This window comes from Natator depressus, chromosome 18, assembly GCF_965152275.1.
Source record: "Natator depressus isolate rNatDep1 chromosome 18, rNatDep2.hap1, whole genome shotgun sequence".
Taxonomy (NCBI): domain Eukaryota; kingdom Metazoa; phylum Chordata; order Testudines; family Cheloniidae; genus Natator; species Natator depressus.
The window spans coordinates 23262034-23287812 of NC_134251.1; the positions used below are offsets into that span (position 1 = coordinate 23262034).

The window sequence follows — 25779 nt, forward strand, 5'->3', positions numbered from 1 at the left end:
CCTAGCAAAGTTATGAATTTAAGCTCCGAAGCTCATCTTTTGAAGGTGTGCAGATTTCCTTTGAGATGAGGACTGAGAGGTCAGATACTCATGAAAAGTGTTTGCCCACAGGGGATATGGTGTTTTTATCTTTTATTATTTTTCTGTGTGAGTTCATTCGAGAGCAAGGTGCTTTCACCCACATAGTTGTTGTCAGGGCATTTAGTGCACTGGATGAGGTACAACCCCACATGTTGTGATAGGCATGTGTAGGACCACATGGATCTTGAAAGATGTGTTATGGGGGACATTTATCATTGTAGCAGTGGAGTTATGTCTGCAGGTTTTCTGTCTGTTGTTGTGGCAGGGCCTGGTGCCACTTTGAGTTGGTAGGTCTCCTCATACAACTGCCTGCCAGCCTCAGCCCCAGAGGCCTTGGAATGATCTGAACAAGGAAATGATTAGTGAGACTCCAATTTTCTGTTGGCAAAGGAAACCAATTAATGGGCTCATCACTATCTTAAAAATCGCTACACCCTCTGAAATAGGGTTGGAAAGGTGACTGGCCTCCCACACTCATTAGCAGCAGAGATACTTTGTAAATTGATCTTACACTATTAATTAGTATGTAAAGCTGAATTCAAATATCCCTGCAGGAGAGAGTGCAGTCTGGCAGAAGGGGTCAGGTGAGCTCTTTATCTGTTGTCAAACTTCAGGTAATTTCTAGTGACAGGCAAAACGTGACGTAAACTCATGAGAGCTTCACTCTGACCCCAGTAATATTCTGTCTCTAATTAATGGTCTGCAAATGGTCTCGGGCTCATCATAGCACATAAGTTTGTGTCTCAGGTTTGATTTCCTAATGAAGAATCTTGCATAGCTGTATCTTATGGAATTCCTGTCCTGTGCCAGGAAACTCAGCAGGTAAAGCATACCTGACATTTCACTGCAAATGATTAGAGAAACACAGCATTTGCCACCTTTGATTACAGGAATATTCCCTGTAAATCTGTGCATTTTAGAAAAGGGCAGTGCAATTCTGAGACAGCTGACTCCTGACCTACGTGTCCCAAGGAAACGTATTACTCTAGTGCCAGCATGCTGGAATTGCACTGTGGGGATGATTTTATTATTTATTGTTTGTATTGCAGAATCGCCTAGGAGTCCCAGACATGGATCAGGGCCGCAGTGAGCTAGACGCTGCAAAAACGGACCAAAAAGATGGTTGCGGTATTACGGCACCGGAGACTACCAGTGAAATTACTCTAGAGCAAGGCAGTCCTGCATCCAGTGGTGCCAAAGTACCATAGACTGCAAAGCTAAGGGAGGGGCCACGGTCTGACCACTTTTAAGCAAAGATCCTGTACTAAATCAGTGCAGCTGCTGCCAGAGCATTACTCCAGCTGCATGGTCACACAACCACAGATATCTGACCCGGCCATCCCCCTGTACAGAAGAAGGGGTGGCTGGGCCAGATATCAGTGAGTGGCATTGCGACCTAGTGCACAGGGTCACAACACCACTCAAATTTGGCCCAGGCACCCTTCTGTCTAGATGGAGGGGTGCTGAGCCAAATGGTGTTGCAACCTGGCACACAGGTTCCTGGATCGTGGAGCATTGGGGAGTATGCTGAGAATCCAACTCATGGCAACATCAGCTCATGCACTGTGTGGGTAAGAGAGGGGCTCCTTGGCTAGGGGAGACTAGGGGTCATTGAGGGAGGAGGGGACTATGGGAACCAGAATGGGATCCCTGGGGGTGGGATGGGGTCCATTATTTGTCCCCTCTCCCCCCAAAGCCTCTGGATTGGCACCACTGCCTGCATCATCTCTGTGAGGAAGTGCATGTAACCAAGTCATAGAGCACTGCTCCTCTTTTAGAGCTGGATCCAAAGCCCATTGAAGTCAGTGGAAAGACTCCCCCTGACTTCAATGAGCTTTGAATCAGACCTTTTATTTTATGGTCTGCAACAGCAAGCCATGTCGTCTGGTACCTAAAGCCCAACGAGAGTAATGATTTGCCAGGACAGGGCAGCATGGGAGTTAGGGCTTGTCTACACTGGCAATTAACAGTGCTGCAACTTTCTCGCTCACGGGTGTGAAAAAACACCCCCCTGAGCACAGCAAGATTCAGTGCCGTAAAGCGCAGTATAGACAGTGCACCAGCGCTGGTAGCTACGCCCCTCGTGGAGGTGGTTTTTTTAGGGCGCTGGAAGAGCGCTGTGCTGCGACTACACAAGCCACGTTGCACTTTAGCATTGCCAGTGTAGACTAGCCCTTAGACTCTGCATTTCTGGAGGATCGGTTCTGACTGGCTTGATCTCCTGTAAGCACCTTGCACGCTTTATTCCTGGGACCTTAGTCTGTGGGTTATAGGGCCGGTTCCTGCTCTTTGTTTCCACTGGCTCATTTTTGCCCAGAAAAGCCTAAGCCTGTAAAAGCCCCTGGGGAAGAAGAGAAGCCAGCCTGGTTGCTTCCTTTTGGGGCCACTGCTACATAAGAGGGGAAGAAAATGGGAATCCCCTTACCACAGGATGCTCCAGAGAGATGGCTTCCCTGCCAGTTAGTTGCTTGTACAATAGGAGGGGAAGGGGAGGAGCAAGAGAAAGGTAGGGGAAGAAAGGATGGAGCACATGGGAGGGTGATGAGGTGAAGTGCAAAATTCAGCCATGTGATTTCCTTTTCAAAAAAACACAAAATGTTTATTGCATTAAAGCCAAATTAAAAATGGACAAGTCCCCTTCATCCCTCCTTCACCCTGCCAGTGTCAATTCCCCACAATGGCAATTGATGTCAGTGCCACACGTTTCTGGTGCCATCACATGCGGGTCCATGGGCCATTCTTGCCATTGGAATGCACTTGTGCCGTGGCAGTCTGAAGACCCCGGCCTCATCATTGGAAGTAAAGTAGCAAAGTGTAGGCTGGCCTGACTGTTTCTGCAGCCTCCTGGCTGACATCCATAATCTGTCTCCGTTTAATAATAATAATAATAAGAGACAGTTATCTAAAGTTCTAGACACCTGAACACGTAGTTAAGGTTACAGCAGAATCCCAGCGTTATTGAAAGTTAATTCATATAAGCGCTTGCCCAACCAGCCACCTATAAAAAAACTCTTTTCTATCCTTTCATCATTCCAGAAAGCACATTATCAGCCCTCTCAAGAGGGTAGTTTTTTGAGTGTGCCAGAAGGTCACCATATTTGGGCTTTTTCAAACCCAGGGGGAAGCAAGTTCCAGAATCCTGGAGCCCTCACAGAGAACGCAGCTTCCTCTCTTAAGGAGGGGGATCCAGCTCATGTGCCTCTGCTGGCAACAGGACACAGGGAGTGTGGAACATAAAACATAAATCCCTTCCCTGGCAATTTACTGCTTCCCTTCCGATCACAATGTCTGGAAATCCCCTTTGCTTCATGAAATTACCCTGAAGATCAGATTTGATGTGAGTCAGGAAGAAATAGTCACTAATTACTTCTGTCCTTGATGCAACTACATAACTTCCATTGAGGCCTGAACAGACCCTAGCAGCTAATGCAAGAAGGTCCAGAAAACTCTGAATGACCTCTGACCTTGTGCACCACAGATATACTGATGCACAACCAATAAGCGTATTGAGAGGGAGACCAGTCTGTGTAGACATTCAGTTGACCAGAGCGATTCACCTCTTCTCACTGTACTGATTTGACCTAGATACAGGGCACAAGACAGGTGTATCTTAATAATCTTGGTGAAGCAACATGCTTGTGTTGGCTTCCATCTCTTAGTTCATAAGACCGGCCATACTGGGCCAGACCAATGGTCTGTCTAGCCCAGTAGCCTGTTTTTCGACAGTGGCCAGTGCTCCTTCAGAAGGAATGAACAGAACAGGGCAACTTTGAATGATCCATCCCCTGTTATCCAGTTCCAGCTTCTGGCAGTCAAAGGTTTAGGGACACCCAGAGCATGAGGTCATGTCCTGACCATCTTGGCTAATATCCATTGTTAGACCTATCCTCCATGAACTTATCTAATTCTTTTTTGAACCCAGTTATACTTTTGGACTTCACAACGTCCCCTAGTAATGAGTTCCACAGATTTACTGTAAGTTGTATGAAGAAGTACTTCTTTGTGTTTGTTTTAAGCCTGCTGCCTGTTAATTTCATTGGCAGACTCCTGGTTTTTTTGTTATGTGAAAGGGTAAATAATATATTCCATGATTTTAGCCCTAGTAGCTGCTTCCTCGTACTGGTTTGAGGTTCAGGAGGAGGAGAGTAACCAGTGGTGCCTGCCGGCTCCCACAGAGATGAATCCCAAGTAAAACAAGCACTTTGTAAAGAATCTTTGATGTGCCCAGATGCTATCCACGTAGTTGGCAGCTGCCACCAGCCTGGGGGAGTGGAGGAAGTTTGTCTACTGCCTTACTTTTCAATAGCATTTAAAGTAATTGTTACTGACCCCTTATGAGTTTGCAGGTAACTAGCACATTTTATGGGCTTTCTCCATGTTAATTTCTGAGAACTGGGATCTGGGTCTAGGCCTAGGAAGAAGGGAATGTGCTCCTCTACTGGCTCTTTGTTCCAAGAGAAGTAAAAAGCCCAAGAGAATCTTGTTCCTGTAGCAGTCAGTCACTCATGGTTCTCATCAGGTAAAGCATGCCTTTGTAAAATGGGGGTGATGGCAGGGCTGCCCAAAGCCAGCTGTTGCGGGGAAGGGGGTCAGCTCGATAGGAAGCCATAAGATTTTGGAGAGGGGCAGGGAAGGCGAAGCCATATTTCTCTTACATATTTCATTTATAACAATTGTATTGTAGATTAGCCATAAAATATCAGCCACCTTCTCTTCCCCACCACTTGAGGAAGCCAAGACACTGAATTGTTAGACACTTGAACATAACAAGCAGAAAGTATCAAGGAGATGCAATAATGGGACAGAAGCAGGTGCCCTTCTACTCTTGTGATCTAGAGGAGAGCAACTGCACTCCACAGCCTCCACCTGAAGAGGAGGTGGGCTCCGAGTACAGCATGAGAACTGTCCAGAGTTCTTCCAGGAAATCTCCAGTTCTGACTGTCTTTAATCTTTACTTCCTTTTGCTTTGGAGATGTTCACCAGCTTCCCTGGTCAGAGAGTCTGTTTGAGACAGGAAATTATTCCGGGATCCTGCTTCTGACAGTATGAATTACAAAACAGAGCTCGCCTTCCGTGCATCTCCTACTGGTGCCAGGTCCCATTTGTGATTTTGTGCAGGAGGTCACCAAAAGCTTGCATTTGTCTTCCATGGAAATGTCATAACGCTGTCTGTTTTGACCTAGATAATCAGTTCAGGATGTCAATCTTGGAACGACTTGAGCAGATGGAAAGGAGAATGGCCGAGATGACGGGATCCCAGCAGCACAAACAAGGAGTAGGAGGCGGGGGCAACGGGAGCGGGAATGGAGGAACCCAGACGCAAGTATGAGTCCTTCATCTATGAGTCAGTTTTGCTTTATACGCGTTACTTCTGGAATTCGCTTTTTGGAGGGTGGGGGAGATATCTTTTAAACACCACTTGCCTCTTGAGAACCTTTTAATTACAACCTCCTCTCAAAATCTCCATCTTTTCCAGCCCTATAAATAGTTGTTCTCATTTCTTTTATGGATTGATTGTGAATCCATTAGGAGATGCATATCTATGGTCCATGGAAGTCTGCTCTAGTGACATAGAAACCCAAATTCTGTAGCCTCCCTTTGGAGATGGGCACATAGTGAAGAATAAAGACAACCTGGCATTGGCTGGCCCAACAGATGTAAGAAGAATGAGGCTTCTGTCAGTGTGACGCTCAGGAAGGCTTCTAAATATTTTACATCTGTTAGCGATACCTTATTCCCTTTTTACATACTAGTTGAATGCTAGTCTGACAGCTTAACTCCCACTGAGCTCTTGCTGGGGAGCACGTAGAACTGCTGCTGAAGGTTGGAAATGGCCCCCAGAGCAGGTAGTTGTTTGGTGTGTGCTTGTAGCAGAGGGTGCAGGCTGCTACGCACAACCCCACTGGCTTCATAAACTATCTGGACTAACTATTTTCTGTGTGATGAATCAGAACGATAAATCACTTTGTTAGTAATATAGTACAGTGTAATATGAAAGAACCAAATTTCTCATACATTTCCATAGTTATTTAATAAATATCATAGAACCACGCCCCGCAGAACAGAAATACGCTGTCTCCAACATCTGTACTGGCCTTGGTCCCAGAAGCAAAGCAACCAGGCAGTCTCCGCCATCCCAGCGACAGCAGCAGGGTAGGCTGTAGTAGCATCGAACAGCAGCAGTAACCCACGAGCAGGTAGACGCTGCCACCCCCCTAGGGTGGAATGACAGGGAAGCTGAGGTGTTTTAACTGAAATATCTTCTTTGTAGGGTTCATTATTTCTCATAAGACTTTTATTCTGCTTCCCAGTATTTCTATTCAAACGTACATTTCCCTACAGGTCGTCTGTTGCTCTGAAGCAGCATTTTGGGTTAATTATATCCCTTACTATTAAAACATCCCTTCCCAGGAACTGGCATTGGAAGGTGTTGATGTCACTAATTCTCATCTGAAAAATAACTAAGTATGAAATTACATAAATACCTGTTTTAAAAGGTCTGTAACTAAATAGCTACACAATATAACATAATGACTCCCAGAGGAACTCTTCAAATCTCTTGAGTTAACTCTTGCACTTCTAGAAAGGGATTTCTTTTGTCTTTTCAGTGTGAACTCCTTTAAGGAAGAGAACTAGCCCATGCTATGCACTTGGGCTGTCACGCAGCGACAAAGCCGGGAGGTTAAATTAAAGCTCACCCTGCACCCTGAACACTCCCAGTTGTGTTTAGGAATGGAAGGGGTAGCAGATCAGCGTGTGCTGCTGCAGTACTTAGGCACAGCGGGGCATGTTACAAAACAAGTATTGAATTATCAGAAGATCTGTCCGTTGAGCAAGGGGTTCCCTCTGAGTTCAGGATTTTTAAATTTTAAACTTTACATTTTGTTTAAATTTACTTGACAGTCAAAAGCACCTTTGATTCCCAAGGGTCCAAAGCAATTTACAAACATAACTACTGATCTACAAACCACAAACAGAGATCACTACATCCACCCTGGGAATTCATTCACCTTGGGGGGGTCAAATATGGCTGCTGTTTAATGGCACACAGCAACACAATAGTTTAGGGTTGGAAGTGAAGAACACTGTAGGAACCACAGCAGTTAAAGCTACTGGGGAACTTAATGCAACCAAATAAGTTACCAGAGGTGGAATTTGACCATTGCTCTGGAGCTAACACCTTTAGTTATGCAAAAAAATGCCATGGGATCATTACAGTCCACAAGTAGGCAGGAGTTGGCTTTATATCTCATTCTAGAGACTGAACCTCCTACAGCTGCCTAACATCAGTGCTGTTGCACTGGTTCAGTACTTGCTCAGATGGAAGAGTCACCTGTTGAATCATCCCTATGCTACCTGCAGTATTACCTAGGACTTCTCCCATCGCAATGTTGACATAGTCCAATGAGACAGGAGGGGATTATAGCATGGAGGGGGAGGTTCACTAGCCACATAAAAAGAGCTCCATTAGCACTTGTAACTTGGAGTCTGTTTAAAATGTACCTGATGATGGGGATGAGGAGCAGAGCAGCAATGGGGGACCCCTCGGGGAGGAGAAGTGCCCAGCTGGCGAGATATGCTGCTGGAACAGAAATCCAGTCTGTAAGCATATAGGGTTGGGCAGTTCCATTTCAGAGTCTCTGGTCTGTGAGGGACATCCAGCATTTATAGCTCTGATCGAGTAAGCACTGAGCCCATTATTCAGCTTCTGCCTTTGCAAGCACATTCCAGCCTACAGAACAGATAAACCAGGGAAGGAGCTGGCAGGAAACTCGGTAATAATTGCATATTTAGGGGTCTTTCACCTGATCATCACTGAGAAAATCAAAGACATTAGCTGGTCTAGGAGTTCTGGGTGACCAGAGAGAACAGTGCCTTGGGTAGCAGTGACGGAGCAACTCATAACAGGAGTCTTTTGAACTCAGCACACAGTATCTGGGCTTTCTATTTGTTCAGACTCCTAGATCTCTGTGGCTCCAGAGACCTCGCAGTCACAGTTCCTGTCAGCACTGCCACAGTTTTGCCATGGGCAGTAACACACACATGCTACCTCCGGTTAAGAGGCCTTTTTGTGATTTAATTCTTCTCAGGGGTGCGGTACATGTGACTGAAGTCGTCTTTATCCACAGACATGATAGAACACCTGCAATTCTGCTTCCCAGAATCTTTCTGCACAGCTCTTGACCAGCCATGGTTCTTGGCTTTTGGTCATTGCAGCTATTCCCTGTTTAAGTACTCTTTCCCGGTCTGGTTCTGAGAGGCACTAGCTTTGGTGGGAGTGGAGTGCTCAGCGTCTCCTCCTAGCTCAGGTAGTCCGTGAGAAGGGCACCCTCTTGTACCCAGTGTGCCACTTGTAATGGATTGCAATGACCTCCCTAATGTGGAAAGTTACCCCATATAGAGTTGACTGTAAGTACAGGTTAGTGCAACTAATGAGGTAACCTGTCAGCTTTTGTCTTGTTCCTCGTGTCACATTCATCCCCTTCTGTCACTTCCCTATCACTAATTATTTTTAAATCCAAATTCACACAATGGACTAACAAGTCCTGCCCTGTGCAGGATGTGAGTCCAAGCCCCCCTCCCAGATGACAGCTTCTGAGATGTGCATATTCCTTGCAGTGTGTGTCTGGGACCGGGACGTTGGGCAGCTGCTTTGAGAGCCGTGTGGTGGTAGTGTGTGAGAAGATGATGAGTCGTGCCTGTTGGACAAAGTCCAAACACCTGATCCATTCGAAGACTTTCCGAGGAATGACCTTGCTACACCTTGCTGCTGCTCAGGGCTATGCAACACTGATCCAGACCCTCATCAAATGGCGGTAAGACCCAGTGCTTCAGACTTCTGACTCATTAGTGTAGAGGCTGCAGGAAGCAGGTATAATCTCTGGTTGGCCTGAGTTTCTGGGTGTCTCTCGCACTTTGCAGAGGATGCTGCTTGTTGCAACCTGCCCCAGGCCCCCGTTGTGCATGGGTACCAGTCTGTTGTGAGTGGACCCAACCGCTGGATCCCACATGCTTCTAAGCCCCTGGGTTTGGATAGTTGACTAGTCATTGTTCCTAGCGCTGGGGATCTCAGGTGCACTACCAGGAGCATCCCCCATGTCTGACACCATTCTTGGGCAGCTGGATCCTTCAGTACAATCAGAACCAGTGCTCCAGCCCTCCTGAGTCACCCAACTGGTTTTATCCGTTCTCTGAGATCTACTTTGCTGTGGATGCTCTGAGCCTCTCAATTAATCTCTTTGGGAACAACTTGGCAGGCAAGTGAGGAACACAGTCTTAGGAAAGGGGTTTCTTAATGAGAGAAACTTTTACTCTTGAAAGCACTGGGGAGTTATATTATTGGAAAAAACCGTCCTGAACTCCTGCCTTCTCTCTCCTCAAACCCTTTCTTCTGAGGTGCCAATCATGACCTCCCTTCACACAGCACGTTCCCCTTTAAATGTAGTCTCTGACTTCTTTGGCCACATGTCCAGGTTGAGAAACTCCAGCCTCTGTTCCTATCCAGACTGCTGTGTAGAGAATTAAATGTTCCTAGGGTTGACCCACCTGTGAGAGATAATCAGTTGATGTGCCTGTGTTGCTCTGTGTCAGCTTCTTAGACAACATCATTTAACTAGATGTCAAGCCCCCACTACAATATGGATGTTCTAATCCACAATAGAGATTACAATAAAGTGGGGCCCCTGGAACAAAATGGCATTCACAAAACAAGAGGGAGTTCACCCTTACCACAGACAAATCCCCAGTCTGTCACATAGCTTTCTTCTCTGATTTTAGGGGATAAAATTATCCCCTTGTTGTGGTTTCCCAGGGCCAAGTGCCTCAGCCTTTTACATGGAAGCTAGTAACCTGCTTGGGTTGGCATGTATGTGCTGGCCTTGCACTGGCATTGTGCTCACCTGGGAAGTGGAAGATCTAGGTTCTCATTACATTAGTTGTATATGTTTGATGTTTTCGTTGCTGGCCTGTCTCCATCTTCCACTTCAAAAATAGAAGCTAATTTGAACTTGACTTACTGTGGATCCCAATAAGCTCTCTAGATTTTTCCCCATCCATTTGTTCTGGAGCCACTATTTCCCTTTCCCCTCTTTGTACTGTTAAGTGTTTCACTTAATTTAGCCTATTTTCTTTGTGAGCAGTCTGTAGGGGTGTGCATGCGGTATAAAATAACAGCCTGGTATTTGTCACCAGAGTTTATGGGAGCTAAAGGCCCCAATCTATGAGGCAGATCCTGAACTCTTTGTCTAGATACTTATTGGCCCTCATCACGGTAGTATCTGAATGCTGCAGAATCATTCATGGCGTTGTAGGCAGCACCATTGTGAGATAGGGAAGCGTTATGCCCATTTTTCAGGTGGGGAACAGAGGCACGAGGTAGGTCAAGTGACTTGTCTAAGGTCACCCAGGAAATTTGAGGTTGAGCTTAGAATGGAACCCATGTTTTCATCTCAGTCCAGTGCCCTATCCACTAGACCATCCTCCTCCCTAATCCAGACTCTCCTTTCTCGCGAGCCCTTTGAGAAGAGGCACAAAACCCAGGCCACCAGCTATAGCAAGTGTGCATTGTAGGCATGCAGGTGTGTTCAGCTCTTCTTTTTGTGGTCAGGTCTTGGGGTGCAAAGCTGTGGTTTTGTGTAAGGATCTTAACCAAGCTACAGAACATCATTTCTGCTCTCATTTCTTGTGCAGCACCAAGCATGCAGACAGCATTGATTTGGAACTGGAAGTTGACCCTTTGAACGTGGATCACTTCTCCTGCACTCCACTGGTAAGTAGCAGAGCATTCTTTCTGTGCCAGTGACTCAGTCCACTGAGACAGGAGAATGATCCTCCTCAGCGGGGTGATGAGCTCCTTCTTTGCTGCCATTCCCAGTCCTCTTGAACTTTTGCAGTCTAATGGAGTAGATGTATCTTGCATACTGCTATGCTGTACAAATAACATGACTCTAGCAGGTCTTAGAGTGTTTTGCTCTGAGAGAAACCAAAATAGTTATCCCAGTTTTTTGAAGAAGTGTGGGGTGGGTTTTCTTGTTTCCAGATCTCTTGTTTTGCCCAAGCATCTCTGCATTGGTGCCTTGAGGAAAAAGAACTTGTCTTTTTTTACTAGTTGGTCTGTTTACATGTTTTCCTGTCTGTGAAGGTCTCAATCATTCTATTGTGTCAAAGCCGGTGAACTCACAGTTACGTTTCCTGATAACCTAGAAAATCCAAATCACCAAACATACATTGAACCAAGAATAAAATAAATAACCAAATAATGAACCAAATAAAAACTAATTCCCAAAGCCAGGTGGAATTTTTTAGATGAGCATATCCCCTGTGAGAAGTTGGAGTGACACTCTTAGGGCTGACAAAGTACTTGAGGTGGTAATTTTAATTGTATGAACTTCTGTTGCTTGTCTGTCTCACCTTTCAAGCTAACACAAAGCTCTTCTTCAGGTGATGTGTGTAAGCTCAAAAGCGTGTCTCTCTCACCAACAGAAGTCAGTCCAATAAAAGATATTATCTCCCCCACCTTGTCTCTCTAATATCTTGGGACCAACACGGTTACAATGACACTGCAAACACTGTCAGGGCTGGACTACCCACAGTTTGTTCATTGATATAACTAGGTTTAGAATCCATTTAGTTCAATCAGTCCAACCCCCTTGTGTGCACTGGTTTGACTAACCTGATTTACAGTAACACTTCTAGTCACACCATGTAACTCTTGTAGAAGGCGTAGACAATGTCTTAGCAAATAATTTTGCAATTCTTGACTCTTCTGGGATGCTGCTGCCCAAGATGCCAAGTGCTATTTACAGCATTTTTCTTTTCTTATTTTTAATAACAATAATTCAAGTCTTAAGTGTGTTAATCATTGATACAAGCTGAAAAGTTAGAATGGACAACTGCAAGCAGTGATTCAAGGCCATTGTGTAAAAGGAGTAAGTTTATGGGCCAGAGTCAGCTCTGGTATAAGCAGGTGCCATTTCTTGAGGTTGAGTGTGGTCGAACCTCTTACACCAGGGCTGAGCTGGTACTGTACCTGCTGGCCTATTTAGATAGGTGCACATGTGTATGTGCTTAACCATCTCTTTAGTTAGTAGACAGACAGGAATAAGCTTTCATAAAGCTATAACGTGCACAGTTGCACTCTCTGTGACATTGACAACAAGCAGTGTTTGAGTGCAAAGATGCTACTGCCAACCTTAATGAGACACCAGACATGGTTCCTTTATTTATACTCATTTGTATTCTCTTAGCTCCCACACTACATTAGGCGCTGTCTCAGAGACTGAGTTTTAAAACTTGCCCATTTGTTGTGGTCCCGAGAATACTTTCTTATTAAGAATTGTGTAGTTGCTGGCTGCTTTTAACTTTTGTGGAGAGGTCTTTCTAGGTTCCTGCTTCTCTAGCATTGTCCTAAATGTTTGACTTTTGCATGATTATTAAATACAAAATATAACAAGTCCCAGCTGTCCAGGAGCCTGCCTCGCAGTTTGCTTCTGACCCTTTCCTACCATGTTACAGCTCATTGCGTTCCCTTTTGTGAGCAGAGTTCCAAAGCAAGCATGGCATAGCTGATGTCTCCCCATGTGGCCACTTGGTCCTTTGAAAGCCAGATACAAAATTCATGTGAAATGTAAGGACCCCTACATTTCTCCCTTTCCTAGCTTTAATCCTGCTGCTCATGTGCTCATCTGTCTATAATTCCCGTGTGTATGCATTTGAGCTCTTCTGCCTCTGGAGTATTGCTGAGATTTATGCCCATATGAAAGTTTCACTTGTTGCTCAATAAGAAGATTTCACCTTAATTTATTATGGATGGATAGGCAACTCCTTCTCCCAGAAGGTAGAGAGTAGGACTTGTCTAGTCCTCCATAATGACCTCTTATTCAGTTGTGACACTTATAAAAGCTATCCTTTGGTGTTGAAGCTTTTGCAAGTTCTGCTGATAAGAGCTGTTTGCCAGTGATCTGAGAAGAGAACAAGAGAGGACTCCACTGCCTTAGCCAGAGAGTGAAGCATCTACAGATGTGTCCTGGGTTAGCCAATTGTCCTTTTCTCTTTCAGATGTGGGCATGTGCACTGGGCCACATGGATGCAGCCATTGTGCTGTATAAATGGGACCGCCGAGCCATCTCTATTCCTGATTCTCTTGGGAGACTGCCACTGGCTATTGCTCGGTCTAGGGGTCACGTGAAGTTGGCAGAGTGTCTGGAGCAGCTACAGCGAGATGAACAAGTTCAGCTTGGGCAAAGTCCCAGAATTCACTGCCCTTCGAGTGGGGAGCCCCACACAGAGAGCTGGGTTGCCCAGTGGCAAAGTGAAATAATTACTTCTCAAGAGCCTCAGAAGGGTGTCACTGTTATGTCCAGTTCAAATACAGGTAAAAACAAAAAAAACCTGACTGTAGGTTTCTCTGTGCTAACACACGACATGCAGGGTATGTCTACCACTGCAGCTGGGAGGTGTGATTCCCTATGCAGGTAAACAGACTCATGCTAACTCAAGCATGGCTGGTATGTTACAACCAGCAGTGTGGATGTTGTGGAATGGGCCCGGCTTAGGCTAGCCACCCAAGTCCAAACCTGCCCAATCCCCTGGTTCTGAGCACAAGTGGGTAGCCCAAGCTGCTGTCCATGCCTCAGTGTCCACACTGCTATCTTTAGCATGCAACTAAAGCAGACCTAGTGTGAGTCTGTCTGCCCATGCTGAGAATCACAACTCAGCTGCAATGTAGACATACTCATAGTGGCCTGGAGCAGGCAGTTTACTTGGGGGAGGTGGAGAGGATGTTAAGTGAAGCTGTTCTATCTCTGCCCTGTTTCTTTGCTCCCAGCTCCCTGTCTCTCTCTAGCATTCCCTGTATTTGCAGGAGCATTGGCAAGTGTAAAAGTGTGTCAAAAGGTACAAAATTCTAGCTATTTGGAAAGGAAGTATGAACCAGTCATAGGAGTGGTTCATCTTAGCATCCTCCCAGATGTGACAGTCACTTCTCCTGCATAAATTAGACCATTGTATCCCAAGGCATGGTCTGAACTGTTACTTGCACTCCTGGGAGGAGGGAGGTGTTATAGATGACAGGAGCACTTTCAGCAGTTATCACATCAATTGTTCAGTCCTGACTGATGGTTTGTTTGCTTCCAGAGTTAAGACGACCGAGGTCTGAGCCCTCCAACTACTACAGCAGTGAGAGTCAGAAAGATTACCCAGCACCCAAAAAACATAAACTGAACCCTGAGTATTTCCAGGCACGGCAAGAGAAGCTGCTTTCCACAGCACTGAGCCTGGAACAGCCAAGTGTCAGGAAGCAGAGTTCCAGCTCCAAGCAATCCATCCCTGAGACAATCAGCCACAGTGAAGGGATAAGGGACTATGGCAGGGAGCTCTCCCAGCACATCCCAGAAGTTGCTGGGTACCGGGGCTCTGGTGGCCAGGCAGGAATCAAGTGGAACCCAAAAGACATTTATATTGGTGTGTCTGCAGTGCAGGTGACGGGAAGCCAAAAGGGGATTGCGTTGGGGAAGGACACCGTAGCCCATCGGCTGCGTCAACGAGAGCAGATGAATGTGCTGATGATGGCTGACAGGGAGATAGTGGATGGGGAGCTGCTTTCCTACAGGGACAATGTGGAGAATGAGGACTGCTTACAGCACATGGATGACTTGCAGGTAAACATATATAATATGGTAGCGAGGCCAGCTGAAGTGCGTCAGCCTCTGAGACCATACCTGACTGACCTGTGTGCTGTGGTGGGAGGTGTTCTTGCAACTATAGAGCCCCCAAAGCATGCTTTACAAAAGTTCATGGTTCTTGCAAACTCTGCACATTCCCCTCTGACAGTAAGTGGTGTCCTTTCAGTCCTGCTGTGAGAGTGACTGTTGGCATGAATGGTTGTGCATTGTATTGCATTGCACTGTATTAATTGGACAGTCTGCTCCCTTGTAAAGTTCTGCCAGCTATAATGGAATTTTCCATCTTGAAATGAATGGAACCAAAGCAGAGGAATGTGCTGAGGGCCCCTGCTCTGGGTAGCCAGTGCTGTGCTATCTTCTGTACAGAAGGGTACCAGAGAGGTGGGGATGGTTCTTGCCTTTTTGACCTTTTGAAAGGTTTCTTGTCCACCTCAAGCTAGGCTATGTGAAGCTTGAGAGCTGACTGTGCTCTGAACTCAACACCTCCCATCAGTCACTCCCAGGAAGTGCTGTTTCAATGTAGTGGGCAGCAAGTGCATGGTCCAAAGGATAAGGAAAAGTCAGAGTCTCTTAGCATTGCCACTAATGGAGGTGGCAGGGTTGCCAACTTTCTGACTGCAGAAAACCGAACTCTCCTGCCCTGCCCCTTTCCGAAGCCCCGCCACCGCTCACTCCATCCCCTCTCCTTCCATTGCTTGCCCTCCCCCACCCTCATTCATTTTCACTGGGTTGGGATGAGGGAGGGGTCCAGGGTGGGGCCAGAAATAAGGGGTTTAGAGTGTGGTGGGGGCTCCGGGTTGGAGCAGGGGGATAGGGTATGGGAGGGGGTACGGGCTCTGGACTGGGGCCAGAAATGAGGCGTTCAGGGTGTGGGGGGGTGGGGCTCTGAGCTGGGGAAGGGGATTGGGGTTCTGGGGCAGGGTGCAGAGTGCGAGCTCTGGGAGGGAGTTTGGGTGCGGGAAGGGATTCCAACCTGGGGCACGGGGGTGGGGTGCACGAGGATTTTAGGTGTGCGGGCTCTGGGTGGCACTTACCTCAGGCAGCTCCCAGAAGCAGGCAGCATTTCTCTCCAGCTCCTAGTCAGAGGCGCAGCCAGGCGATCCTGCGCACGGCCCCTGTCCACAGGCACCGCCCCTGCAGCTCTCAATGGCCGCGGTTCCCAGCCAGTGGGACCTGTGGAACTGGCGCTCAGAGCGGGGCAGCACGCAGAGCCCCCATGGCCACGCCTCCACCTAGAAGCCTTTTCTGGGAGCCGTGCAGAGCCAGGGCAGACAGTGAGCCTGCTTTAGCCCTGCTGTGCTGCTGACCAGACTTTTAATGGCCCGGTCAGCGGTGCTGACTGGAGTCACCCAGATCCCTTTTCGACTGAGTGTTCCAGTCGAAAACCGGATGCTTGGCAACCCTAGGAGGTAGAAGAAGCATTCTAGCCCTGTAAGAGTGGAGGAGCAATCCATACTGCTACAGCTAGACACAAGAGATCCCCGTGCTGCAGCTGAGCTCTTGCAGAGATTCCAGGTGTTCACATCTCCTTCCTAAGTGGATTACTTTGCATTTGTCATTTATTGAAAAGTGAATGAAATTCAATAAGGGCAAATGTAAAATACTCCATTTAGGAAAGAACAATCAGTTGCACATATACAAAATGGGAAATGACGGCCTAGAAAGGAGTCCTGCGGAAAGGGATCTGGGGGTCATAGTTGATCACAAGCTAAATATGAGTGAACAGTGTAACACTGTTGCAAAACAAGCAAACATAATTCTGGGATGTAAGCAAGACATGAGAAGTAATTCTTCTGCTCTACTCCGTGCTGATTAGGCCTCAACTGGAGTATTGTCTTGTTCTTTCCTGAAACGTGGTGCCCAGATGTGGACAAACTGAAGAAAGTCCAGAGAAGAGCAACAGAAATGATTAAATCTCCCCACTGTATTTTCCACTGAATGCATCTGATGAAGTGAGCTGTAGCTCACGAAAACTTATGCTCAAATAAATTTGTTAGTCTCTAAGATGCCACAAGCACTCCTTTTCTTTTTGAGAAATTATTAAAGGTATAGAAAACATGACCTAAGAGGGAAGATTGAAACAATTGGGTTTGTTTAGTCTGGAAAAGAGAAGACTGAGAGGGGACATAGTTTTCAAGTACATAAGATTGTTATAAGGAGGAGGGAGAAAAATAGTTCTTATTAACCTCAGAGTATAGGACAAGGAGCAATGGGCTTAACTTCCAGCAAGGGAGGTTTAGGTTGGACATTAGGAAAAAACTTCCCAACTGTCAGGGTGGTTAAGCACTGGAATAAATTGCCTAGGGAGGTTGTGGAATCTACATCATTGGAGATTTTTAAGAGCAGATTAGACAAACTCCTTTCAGGGATGGTCTAGATAATACTTAGTCCTGGCATGAGTGCAGGGGACCTCTCGAAATCCCTTCCAGTCCTATGATTCTGATCTACAGACATAGGCAATTCTGATGCTGTTCTGCTCAAGCAGCTTGCATTTTGAACCCAGGTACTACAGACTAATGTCCTTGTTCATGCAACAGGGGTGTAACAGCCTGGCTGCTGAACACCTTTGAGTTCACATGTGCACGATACCAACCCTGCACCACTAATGAAGCAGCATTGCGGCAATGAGCAGCTACAATGACTATGCGAAGCTGAAGGTGGTGCCCATTGGCTGAAGAAGAAATCACTGCAGTACATGAGGCGTGTGGAGGAAAGGGAGAGACTATATGGATAGTGTTTTGGGAAGAGAAATATACCAAGATATGGTGTAGAGATGGTGGAGAAAATAATACGCAGCAAAAAAAGAAGATGGGGAGAGGAGAGAGATGAGTAGCTTAATTTTTAGGGGAGGAAGATTATATATATGCTTTCTGATCTAACGAGGGGTGGTAAGTGAAGTGGCAGCCAAGAGAGCGGAGCCTCAGAAATATACCCACCCACTACATCTGGAGAGTCTTCCACACAGCCAAAGTCATGAAGGGAAACAAACCCTTGCAAAGCAGGGATGGATCTGCTTGGTGTTTGCAAAAGATACATTCATATTTCTGGAACTGCCTTGGGTTCTGAATTATTTGAGCCTCCCAGATCTTTATGCACAGTGTGGGGCTTGGATCAGAAGGCTTCTTCACTAAGTCATATTTCTGTCATGTAAAGTTCTCTCCTTAATGTGATTTTTCTGTTATCCTCTTTTACACCAGGCATAGGCTTTTGGATCTTGAATTCAGCATTTAAAGTTTGTAACAGAGCAACCCTGGCAGCATATGGAGTTCTCAGATCAGTTTGACCCCAGGCAATCTGATCTCAGCACTACACTGGCAGCGTGAGTGGGTGATCTCCGAGCAATGAATGCAGGCCTAGTTTACGTTTTGATTCCTGTAGCTTGACTCCGGCGATTATGATGTGAGTCTCGTATATCACCTGTCTGCAGTTAGTGGTAGCTGTGAGGTCTCTGTACTTTTAGAAATCAGGACAGTGGTAAGAGGTGTTAGCATACTAACGGCTCTGTAGCTTATGCCCCTTTACTAACTCTTGTCAGAGTCTCATACAGTTGATGAAAAGAAGGGCAAAGGAATTAAAAACCCTGAGGTACTTTCCTAAGAGGGTCTTTGGAGCAGATGAGCATTGCCTAATAATATCTTTTGGGGCCTCTGAGGAAGAAAGGGACAGTAACTGGAGAGAATCCAGCTACCACTGCTAGAGCCAGGGCCATGCAGCTGAGATCTAACATGATCCCTATATTGCAAACTATATTAACAACTTGCAGGCGCACTTCCCCAGCAGGAGAACTCATCTGCTCATTGCTGTTTGTTCCAACACAACCTCAGACACCTCTAGGTTGAACCTTAGACAGGTAGCCTTCTCCAACTCCAGTGTCAGCAGATACTGGCCATGGCTCCTGACTGCATCAGCCATAACAGGTGAGTTGAACTCATGTGGCCTGATTTTAGATGTGCCTCACACAGTGGGAGAGGTCAGGAACTTTGCAAATCATAACGTGTGTCTGGTGCAGTTTGTGTCATAGAATGAGCTGCACCTCATAGAATTACTTAAGTCGTAGAATCATAGAATATCAGGGTTGGAAGGGACCTCAGGACGTCATCTAGTCCAACCCCCTGCTCAAAGCAGGACCAATCCCCAACTAAATCATCCCAACCAGGGCTTTGTCAAGCCTGACCTTAAAAACCTCAAAGGAAGGAGATTCCACCACCTCCCTAGGTAACCCATTCCAGTGCTTCACCTTCCTCCTAGTGAAAAAGTTTTTCCTAATATCCAACCTAAACCTCCCACAATGCAACTTGAGACCATTACTCCTTGTTCTGTCACCTGCTACCACTGAGAACAGTCTAGATCCATCCTCTTTGGAACCCCCTTTCAGGTAGTTGAAAGCAGCTATCAAATCCCCCCTCAGTCTTCTCTTCTGCAGACTAAACAAGCCCAGGCAATCCCAGTCATTTAATAGTAAAATACACTCAAGCCCAAGGGAATTTATATGTAAAGCTAATGTCATTAGGCAGAAGAGCCAACATAACGCTGTGGGATCCTGGATTTTTAGTTCAGTTGGTCTCAATGGTAACATTTAGTCTGATCCTATGTTAATCCTTCTCCCCTGCAGCTCCACAACCCAGGTGAGAAAGGAGGCATTGAGACAGAGTATTTTTAAGAGACTTAACTGCGTTTAACTGTTGTTTTAAATATTAGTAATTGTGTCTGAACTGCCATCTAGCTCTGATAAATAGTACCTGGTAATGGAGGGCATTGGGCTATTTTTAACAAAACATTTATTGTGTGGAATTGTTGCTGTTCCCCCAAAACAGTATCTCTTCCTGTCGCTGGCCAACTTAGGTTGAATACTAGCAATTAACGATAGTTGTAAGGGAGGATTTCTGTAAACATTCTTGATTATATGTATTTGCGTAATTCAACAAAGATGATATCACAAAATGTATGCTAGCCATTGCACAAATGTAATGGTACGGAGCATTAGCACAGATTATGTGTATATCAGCTCACGACCTTTGCTGCACACTTGTTATATGTGATAGACATTCTGAATCCCTGTAATATTCTATAGGAGCTGCTTAGAGTAACCATCACCCTTTCAGTGGATCTAAATGAAGGAATAATAGAAGATCTCCTGACAGAAATAAGTCATGCTGTCATGGGATAGGTCTCCAGGCATAGTGGTTTTGAGAAGCTCTTGAAGTCTCTGGGGATCATGCTCCCACCTTCTTTTCTCTTACACAGTTGCTGGTGGGCTTGGATTTCTTGCATTGTTGTCATGAATGTCAGAATCTGACATTTTTTGTCTTTGCTGTTACCCTGTTACCATTTAATTTTGAAGTCTGTAGTGTGTGTGGCACAAATCCAGTGTGCAAGGGGCAGTGGATTTTCTAGTGCTCTGACAGGTGTGGTGGCAAAAGCATAACAGAAATAAGACTGCTGCACAAAAGATTTTGTTTAAACTTCCAAGTTTACACAAGAAAGGTCTGGAAAATTTGCCAGTTCGTGCGATAATAACATCCTAGAATTTCAGGCCAGGTCTATGCTACAGACCCATGTCAGCATAACAACGTCACTCGGGGGAGTGAAAAATCGACACACCATAGTGACATAATTATACCGACCTAACCCCCCATGTAGACAGCGCCATGTCAACAGGAGAGCATCTCCCACCGACAGAGCTATTGCCTCTTGGGGAGTTAGAGTAACTGTGCTAACGGGAGAAGCTCTCCTGTCAGTGTAGGAGCATCTTCACTTCAGCGCTACAACTGTGCCGCTATAGCACTGTACAGGCCCTAGTCATAGGAACCGAGGTGTCATGCTTGTGTCCCTGAATGTTGCCAACACCAAATATTTAATATTGGGAGCGATGTCCCATACCTGTATCATGGACTGTTTTCTTCACTACAGGAGAGGATCACCTGGTGCTTGGAAGCACTCCAATACAACAGTGTTAGAAACGATATAGGAAACCAGAGGGAAAGGAGTCAAGTCTAGCAAAAGGAAGAGTGAAATACCAAACATGAATATTTATTTCTAAATTTAAAAAAAAAACTTAAGGGAGCAATAAGGGTAGAAATATAGAGGGAAGACGCCCACCAGTCTGGGCAGTTAATTGGAATGGGGTTGGAGGTAAAGTGTGACAAACTGTATGAACTCTGAACTTGTGTCCTCTTCCACTGTCTCTTTCATGGGAACATAGGTATGTTCTGGGTACTGGAACAGCCTTAGAAAGTATGCAGCAGTGATGCTAAATGAAGATTTAATGCTTTTCTCCTGTCTCTCCTCTACGGGTCAGAAACAAGGCCTCAATCTGTGGAGGTCTCTAGACTTGTAAAGGAGAATCCATGCTTGTTAAATTTCTATCCTTATTTGTTGCTGACAGCATAACCAGTGCAAATCACTCAATGCCTTTCTCTCTTTCCTAATGATCACAAGTTATTCAGTCCCCTCCCAGCCATCCAACACTGGCCTTTGGGTCTGGAAAAACTGTAACTCAGTCTATGCCTACACTACCATTTAAGGCGGTATAACTTATGTCACTCAGAGGCGTGAGTAAGCCACCCCCCGAGCGACATAAGTTAACTGATCTAAGCGCTGGTGTGGGCATCACTCCGTTGGCGGGAAAGCTTCTCCCGCCAACATAGCTACTGCCGCTTATTGGGGGATGGATTAATTATTATGTCAATGGGAGAGCTCTCTCCCATCAGCATAGAGCGGCTACGCTGGAGATCTTACAGTGGCGCAGCTGCTATAAGCTCTCTAGTGTAGACATAGTCTTAGATTGAAGCCAGTGGCATTTTTGCCTGAATGAGCTATTCAGGATCAGGTCCAGTGAGTGACCCTCACTTTCCATCCACTTGGACAGGTCCCCTTCTGCTCATCCTGGGGTAAAGCTGTGAACCATTTCACTACAAAGGTGTTGGCAGGAAGTTGGCAAACATTGCTTTTATCTGCCCCTTCCCAGGTGAACATGATGACACTTGCAGAGCACATCATTGAAGCAACGCCTGACAGGATCAAGCAGGAGAATTTTGTGCCAATGGAGTCACCGCTGGTGGAGAGGACAGACAGTGCTGCCATTAACACTACGATGAGCTGGCTGGCCAGTTACCTCGCTGACGTTGATCATATACCAAGTGCTGCACAGATAAGGTCAGTAACACTAACCACAAGGCAGGTTTGGACATGTCCCGATTTCACTACAGATTTGCTGGTCTGATTATTTTGTGTGTGTGTGTGCGCGCGGTTTGACCTTCTGGTTTTGCTTTTTAATTGGGTTTAATGCAGGTAATTCTAGGACAGACACTTGGTCTCGCACATACAAACATCAAGCAATATAAGCAACTGCCTTCATGCTTTCCTTTGTTTGGTACAACTGTAAATTGACGGAAAAGTGCAAACCCCTGCAATAAAACAGACCCTTTCAGACCAACAGATTCTTGTTTGAGACCACGAGGAAAGTTCAGCTGGTTAAACAACAGAATCTGTTTGGCTCTACATCTGTAATTATTGGGGTTATTCTGTACCCCGACTGCTAGGATACCAATGGCGCGCCTGGCAAACTATGTCTCAGAGGCAACCGGTGTAGGTGCTCCAGCAGGTAGGCCTTGTAGGGGCTAGATATGGTGGGCCCCAGTAACCACTTAGGCACGTGGCTAAGGGAATGTTTTTACTGGGGCTGGCAAGAAAGGGGAAAGGTTGCAAATACACTAGGTACAGAAGTTTAAACAGCTATACAGTAGAATCTCAGAGTTATGAATACCAGAGTTACAAACTGACCAGTCAACCACACACCTCATTTGGAACCATAAGTACATAATCAGGCAGCAGCAGAGACAAAAAAAAGCAAATATAGTACAGTGCTGTGTTAAACGTAAACTGTTAAAAAAATAAATGGAAAGCAGCATTTTTCTTCGGCATAGTAAAGTTTCAAAGCTGTGTTAAGTCAATGTTCAGTTGTAAACTTTTGAAAGAACCACCATAATGTTTTGTTCAGAGTTACGAATATTTTAGAATTACAAACTCGTAACTCTGAGGTTCTACTGTAGTTCAAAGTGAGCAATAATGGTTCCTGTTTCGACCATGGGGTAGTCCAACTGAGAGTCAGGGGCTTGTCAGTCCTAGTGCCTGGGATGTCCTTTCCAGTCTAGTCTCTGTTCAAGTAAATAAGCACTTGTGGATTTCCAACATAGGCTCAATTAGTCTCTCTCATTAGGACTCCTCTGCACTGGCACCCTGCCCAGCTGCTGCTGCTGTTCCCCCAAAATCACACACAGACCTGCACCCAGCTGTGTTGTCCAGAAGTCACAGCCTGTTCCATGTGCGGCTCTATCCACAGTTCCTGGAGGAAAATTCAGAATGTGAAAGATGAGGAAAAGGGACCCCAAGGTCCTAGAGGTTCTGGAGTAGGAAGTGAACAGATAGAAGAGAATGACTGGAATGCCCGTTTTTATGGTACTGAGTATGGGAAGGCTCTTGGATGACATCCCAGAGGATGTTAGGAAGAGTTCCTTTTAACGTCATGTTATACTGCAAAGCTCACCTCCCCTCACTAGGGCTGGTAGGAAAGGGGAAAGAAAGCATTTCCCCAAAGTATGGATCAGAAGATAAACCCCAGCACTGGTCACAAAGGCAGAAGCCAAGTGCCAAAGCAAAAGTAGGATGGAGGGTTTTAGTGTCTTATCTGTAATCCATGGCAAGTGCCTAGTGACAAGTGTTTTAAAAATGCTGATGGATTCACCCACAGAATCCTCCAGATCTGACCCAGCACGATTGTCAGGTTATGACGATTAGCAATATTAATCCCACACGCTGATTTTGCAGATAACTTCTGCAGAGTCTGTTCTAAATAGTAACTTCTGTCTTAATTTCACATGCTGAAGATTAACTCAACTGCTGCAGATGTCACGAGAATTTTTGTGTCTTGTTAGAGGTCTATGGGAAGACTTCTGTTGGGAAAGCAAGGCAACATTAATCCCTTACCCCTTGCTGTTTGCATCAGAAAGGGAGAAGTGAGCAGCGTTAGACCATCCTGTAACATCCCATAACAGTTGCACGCCTATCTCATTTTACCCAATTTCTTATGTCCTATGACATTCCCCTTTGGGAGCTGCTGGAATTCTTGCCTTTTATTATAAAAGGATGTGCAGTAACATGAAGTTCTGAAGTTGGATTGCAGTGCAGAGTGTAACTAGGCCATGAAGCTTGGGGCCTCCAGCAGCACGGAGAAATGGAAGACAAGGCAGCCCTAATGAAACTCATTTCACAGCACTATAGTCAGAAACTCAGGATCATTCAAAAAGATTAAAATGGATTTTAGTCTGTTGTTAAATCCTAATCTGAATGTAACAGTCCCTATCTGAACAGCAAAGAAATTAACTTCCACTTATTTTAGAGATGCCCAGTTCCCAGGAGACCACAGGGCTATTTAAAGTGATAGAAGCTCAGCCACCTCTGAGAGCTTCTGCCTCTGAATTCATCAGCCTCTGCATTTGTATCTCTGACTGATACACAAATATTTCTGAGATTAAAAACTAGAAATCAAGTTACTGGAACAAACTGAGCTCTTTAATTTTTCCCAGATGCGCACTCTGTGTTTGGGCACGGTTATATCTGCATGGCAGAGCTGTAACTAGACATTTTATCATCCAGGGCATGCAAGCATATTTGTACCCCCTGCCAGGATTATTTTGGCATGTCTCTGCCCCATTTTTCTGCCCCCCACAGCTTTGCACCCTGGGCAACTGCCCCACTTGCTTGCTCTGGTTATGGCCCAGTTGCATGGAAAGGGCTGAAGCAGTTGTGCTGTTCACATGGCGAGTTCATGGCAAACAAATATCAGAATTCAAGATAGAACTGAGACACTGAATTCCCAGAATGCTGTGCATTAGATGATGGGTGGAGAAAACCTTTCCAGCTTTGGTACCAAATCTAAACTTAGGAGAAAAAGTAAATTGGCCCAGGCTAGACGCTTGCTCTGCTCAGGGTGGAAAGATCAGCTCCTTTTTAAGTGTTTCAGGAGAGACAAATTTGTTGTTTGTTTTGAAAAATCCTTTCACACAAACCTTTTTATAATGACAAAATAATGATTAGAAAGAACAGAGAAATTACACTGTAATATATGTGGAGCATTCAGTTCACTGTGAGCTAAATCCATTCTTGGGAGAAATCAGTGGAGTTACACCAGAGATTAATTTGGCTCTGCGCCTTTTAAAGATGGAGGTGAAACCATCATACACATGAGTCTTGTAAAAGGTGGGGGAGGCAAAAATATCTCAGATCATGAAACAGAATCCCAAAGCCAGTGTTCAACCTGCAAATTCCACTGCAGCCAGGTGCATATTCAGCATGTCACAGGACATGGGCCTCATGGGGCTTTGGGTTGTGCAGCATCATTTGAAGAGGTAACTTTGCCCTTTTATTACATAAAAATGTAGTAAGCTACTGGTCATGCCAGTCCTGCTTCTCTGTGACATAGTGTTCTTTTTGTGCCTCTTATTTCAGAAGTCTATATAGTGAACCCCTGACCCCTTCTTCAAACACCAGCTTGAGCCCAGTAGGCTCACCAATCAGTGAAATAGCTTTTGAGAAACCCAGCCTTCCTTCAGCAGCAGATTGGTCAGAATTTCTGAGTGCATCCACCAGCGAAAGGGTAGAGAATGAGTTTGCACAGTTAACTCTGTCTGATCATGAGCAAAGAGAACTCTATGAAGCTGCCAAACTTGTCCAGACTGTGTTCAGGAAATACAAGGTAAGTAGCAGGAGCATCCCACTTCTTTGCCATGGGCGTGTGGAAGTAGAATCCATTAGAAAATTGAATGTAGACTATATATTTCTTAGATAAAATAATTCTCCCAGTGTGTCATGTGTAACCCTGCTAATTCTTACCTTGGGACTCGCATGCTGCTGAAATTTGTCTAACAAGCTAGCATAAAAAGGGAGATGAGTCCAGATTTTAGAATGTGCAGTGCTTCCTCTGCAGCCGTATGGCAATCCTCAAAATCCTCAAGGAAAG

General features: G+C 45.6%; 1 protein-coding gene across 13 annotated transcripts in view; it reads left to right on the forward strand.

Annotated features, from left to right (window-relative positions):
* The window catches only part of CAMTA1 (calmodulin binding transcription activator 1), a 918369-nt gene that overhangs the window by 859370 nt on the left and 33220 nt on the right, over window positions 1-25779 (forward strand). For all 13 annotated transcript variants that reach the window (XM_074933836.1, XM_074933834.1, XM_074975524.1 and 10 more), the window contains 7 exons: window positions 5265-5404; window positions 8701-8897; window positions 10771-10849; window positions 13138-13453; window positions 14215-14738; window positions 21730-21917; window positions 25269-25515. In XM_074933836.1, the coding sequence (XP_074789937.1) occupies window positions 5265-5404; window positions 8701-8897; window positions 10771-10849; window positions 13138-13453; window positions 14215-14738; window positions 21730-21917; window positions 25269-25515 (1691 nt within the window). The remainder of the gene's footprint in view (window positions 1-5264; window positions 5405-8700; window positions 8898-10770; window positions 10850-13137; window positions 13454-14214; window positions 14739-21729; window positions 21918-25268; window positions 25516-25779) is intronic.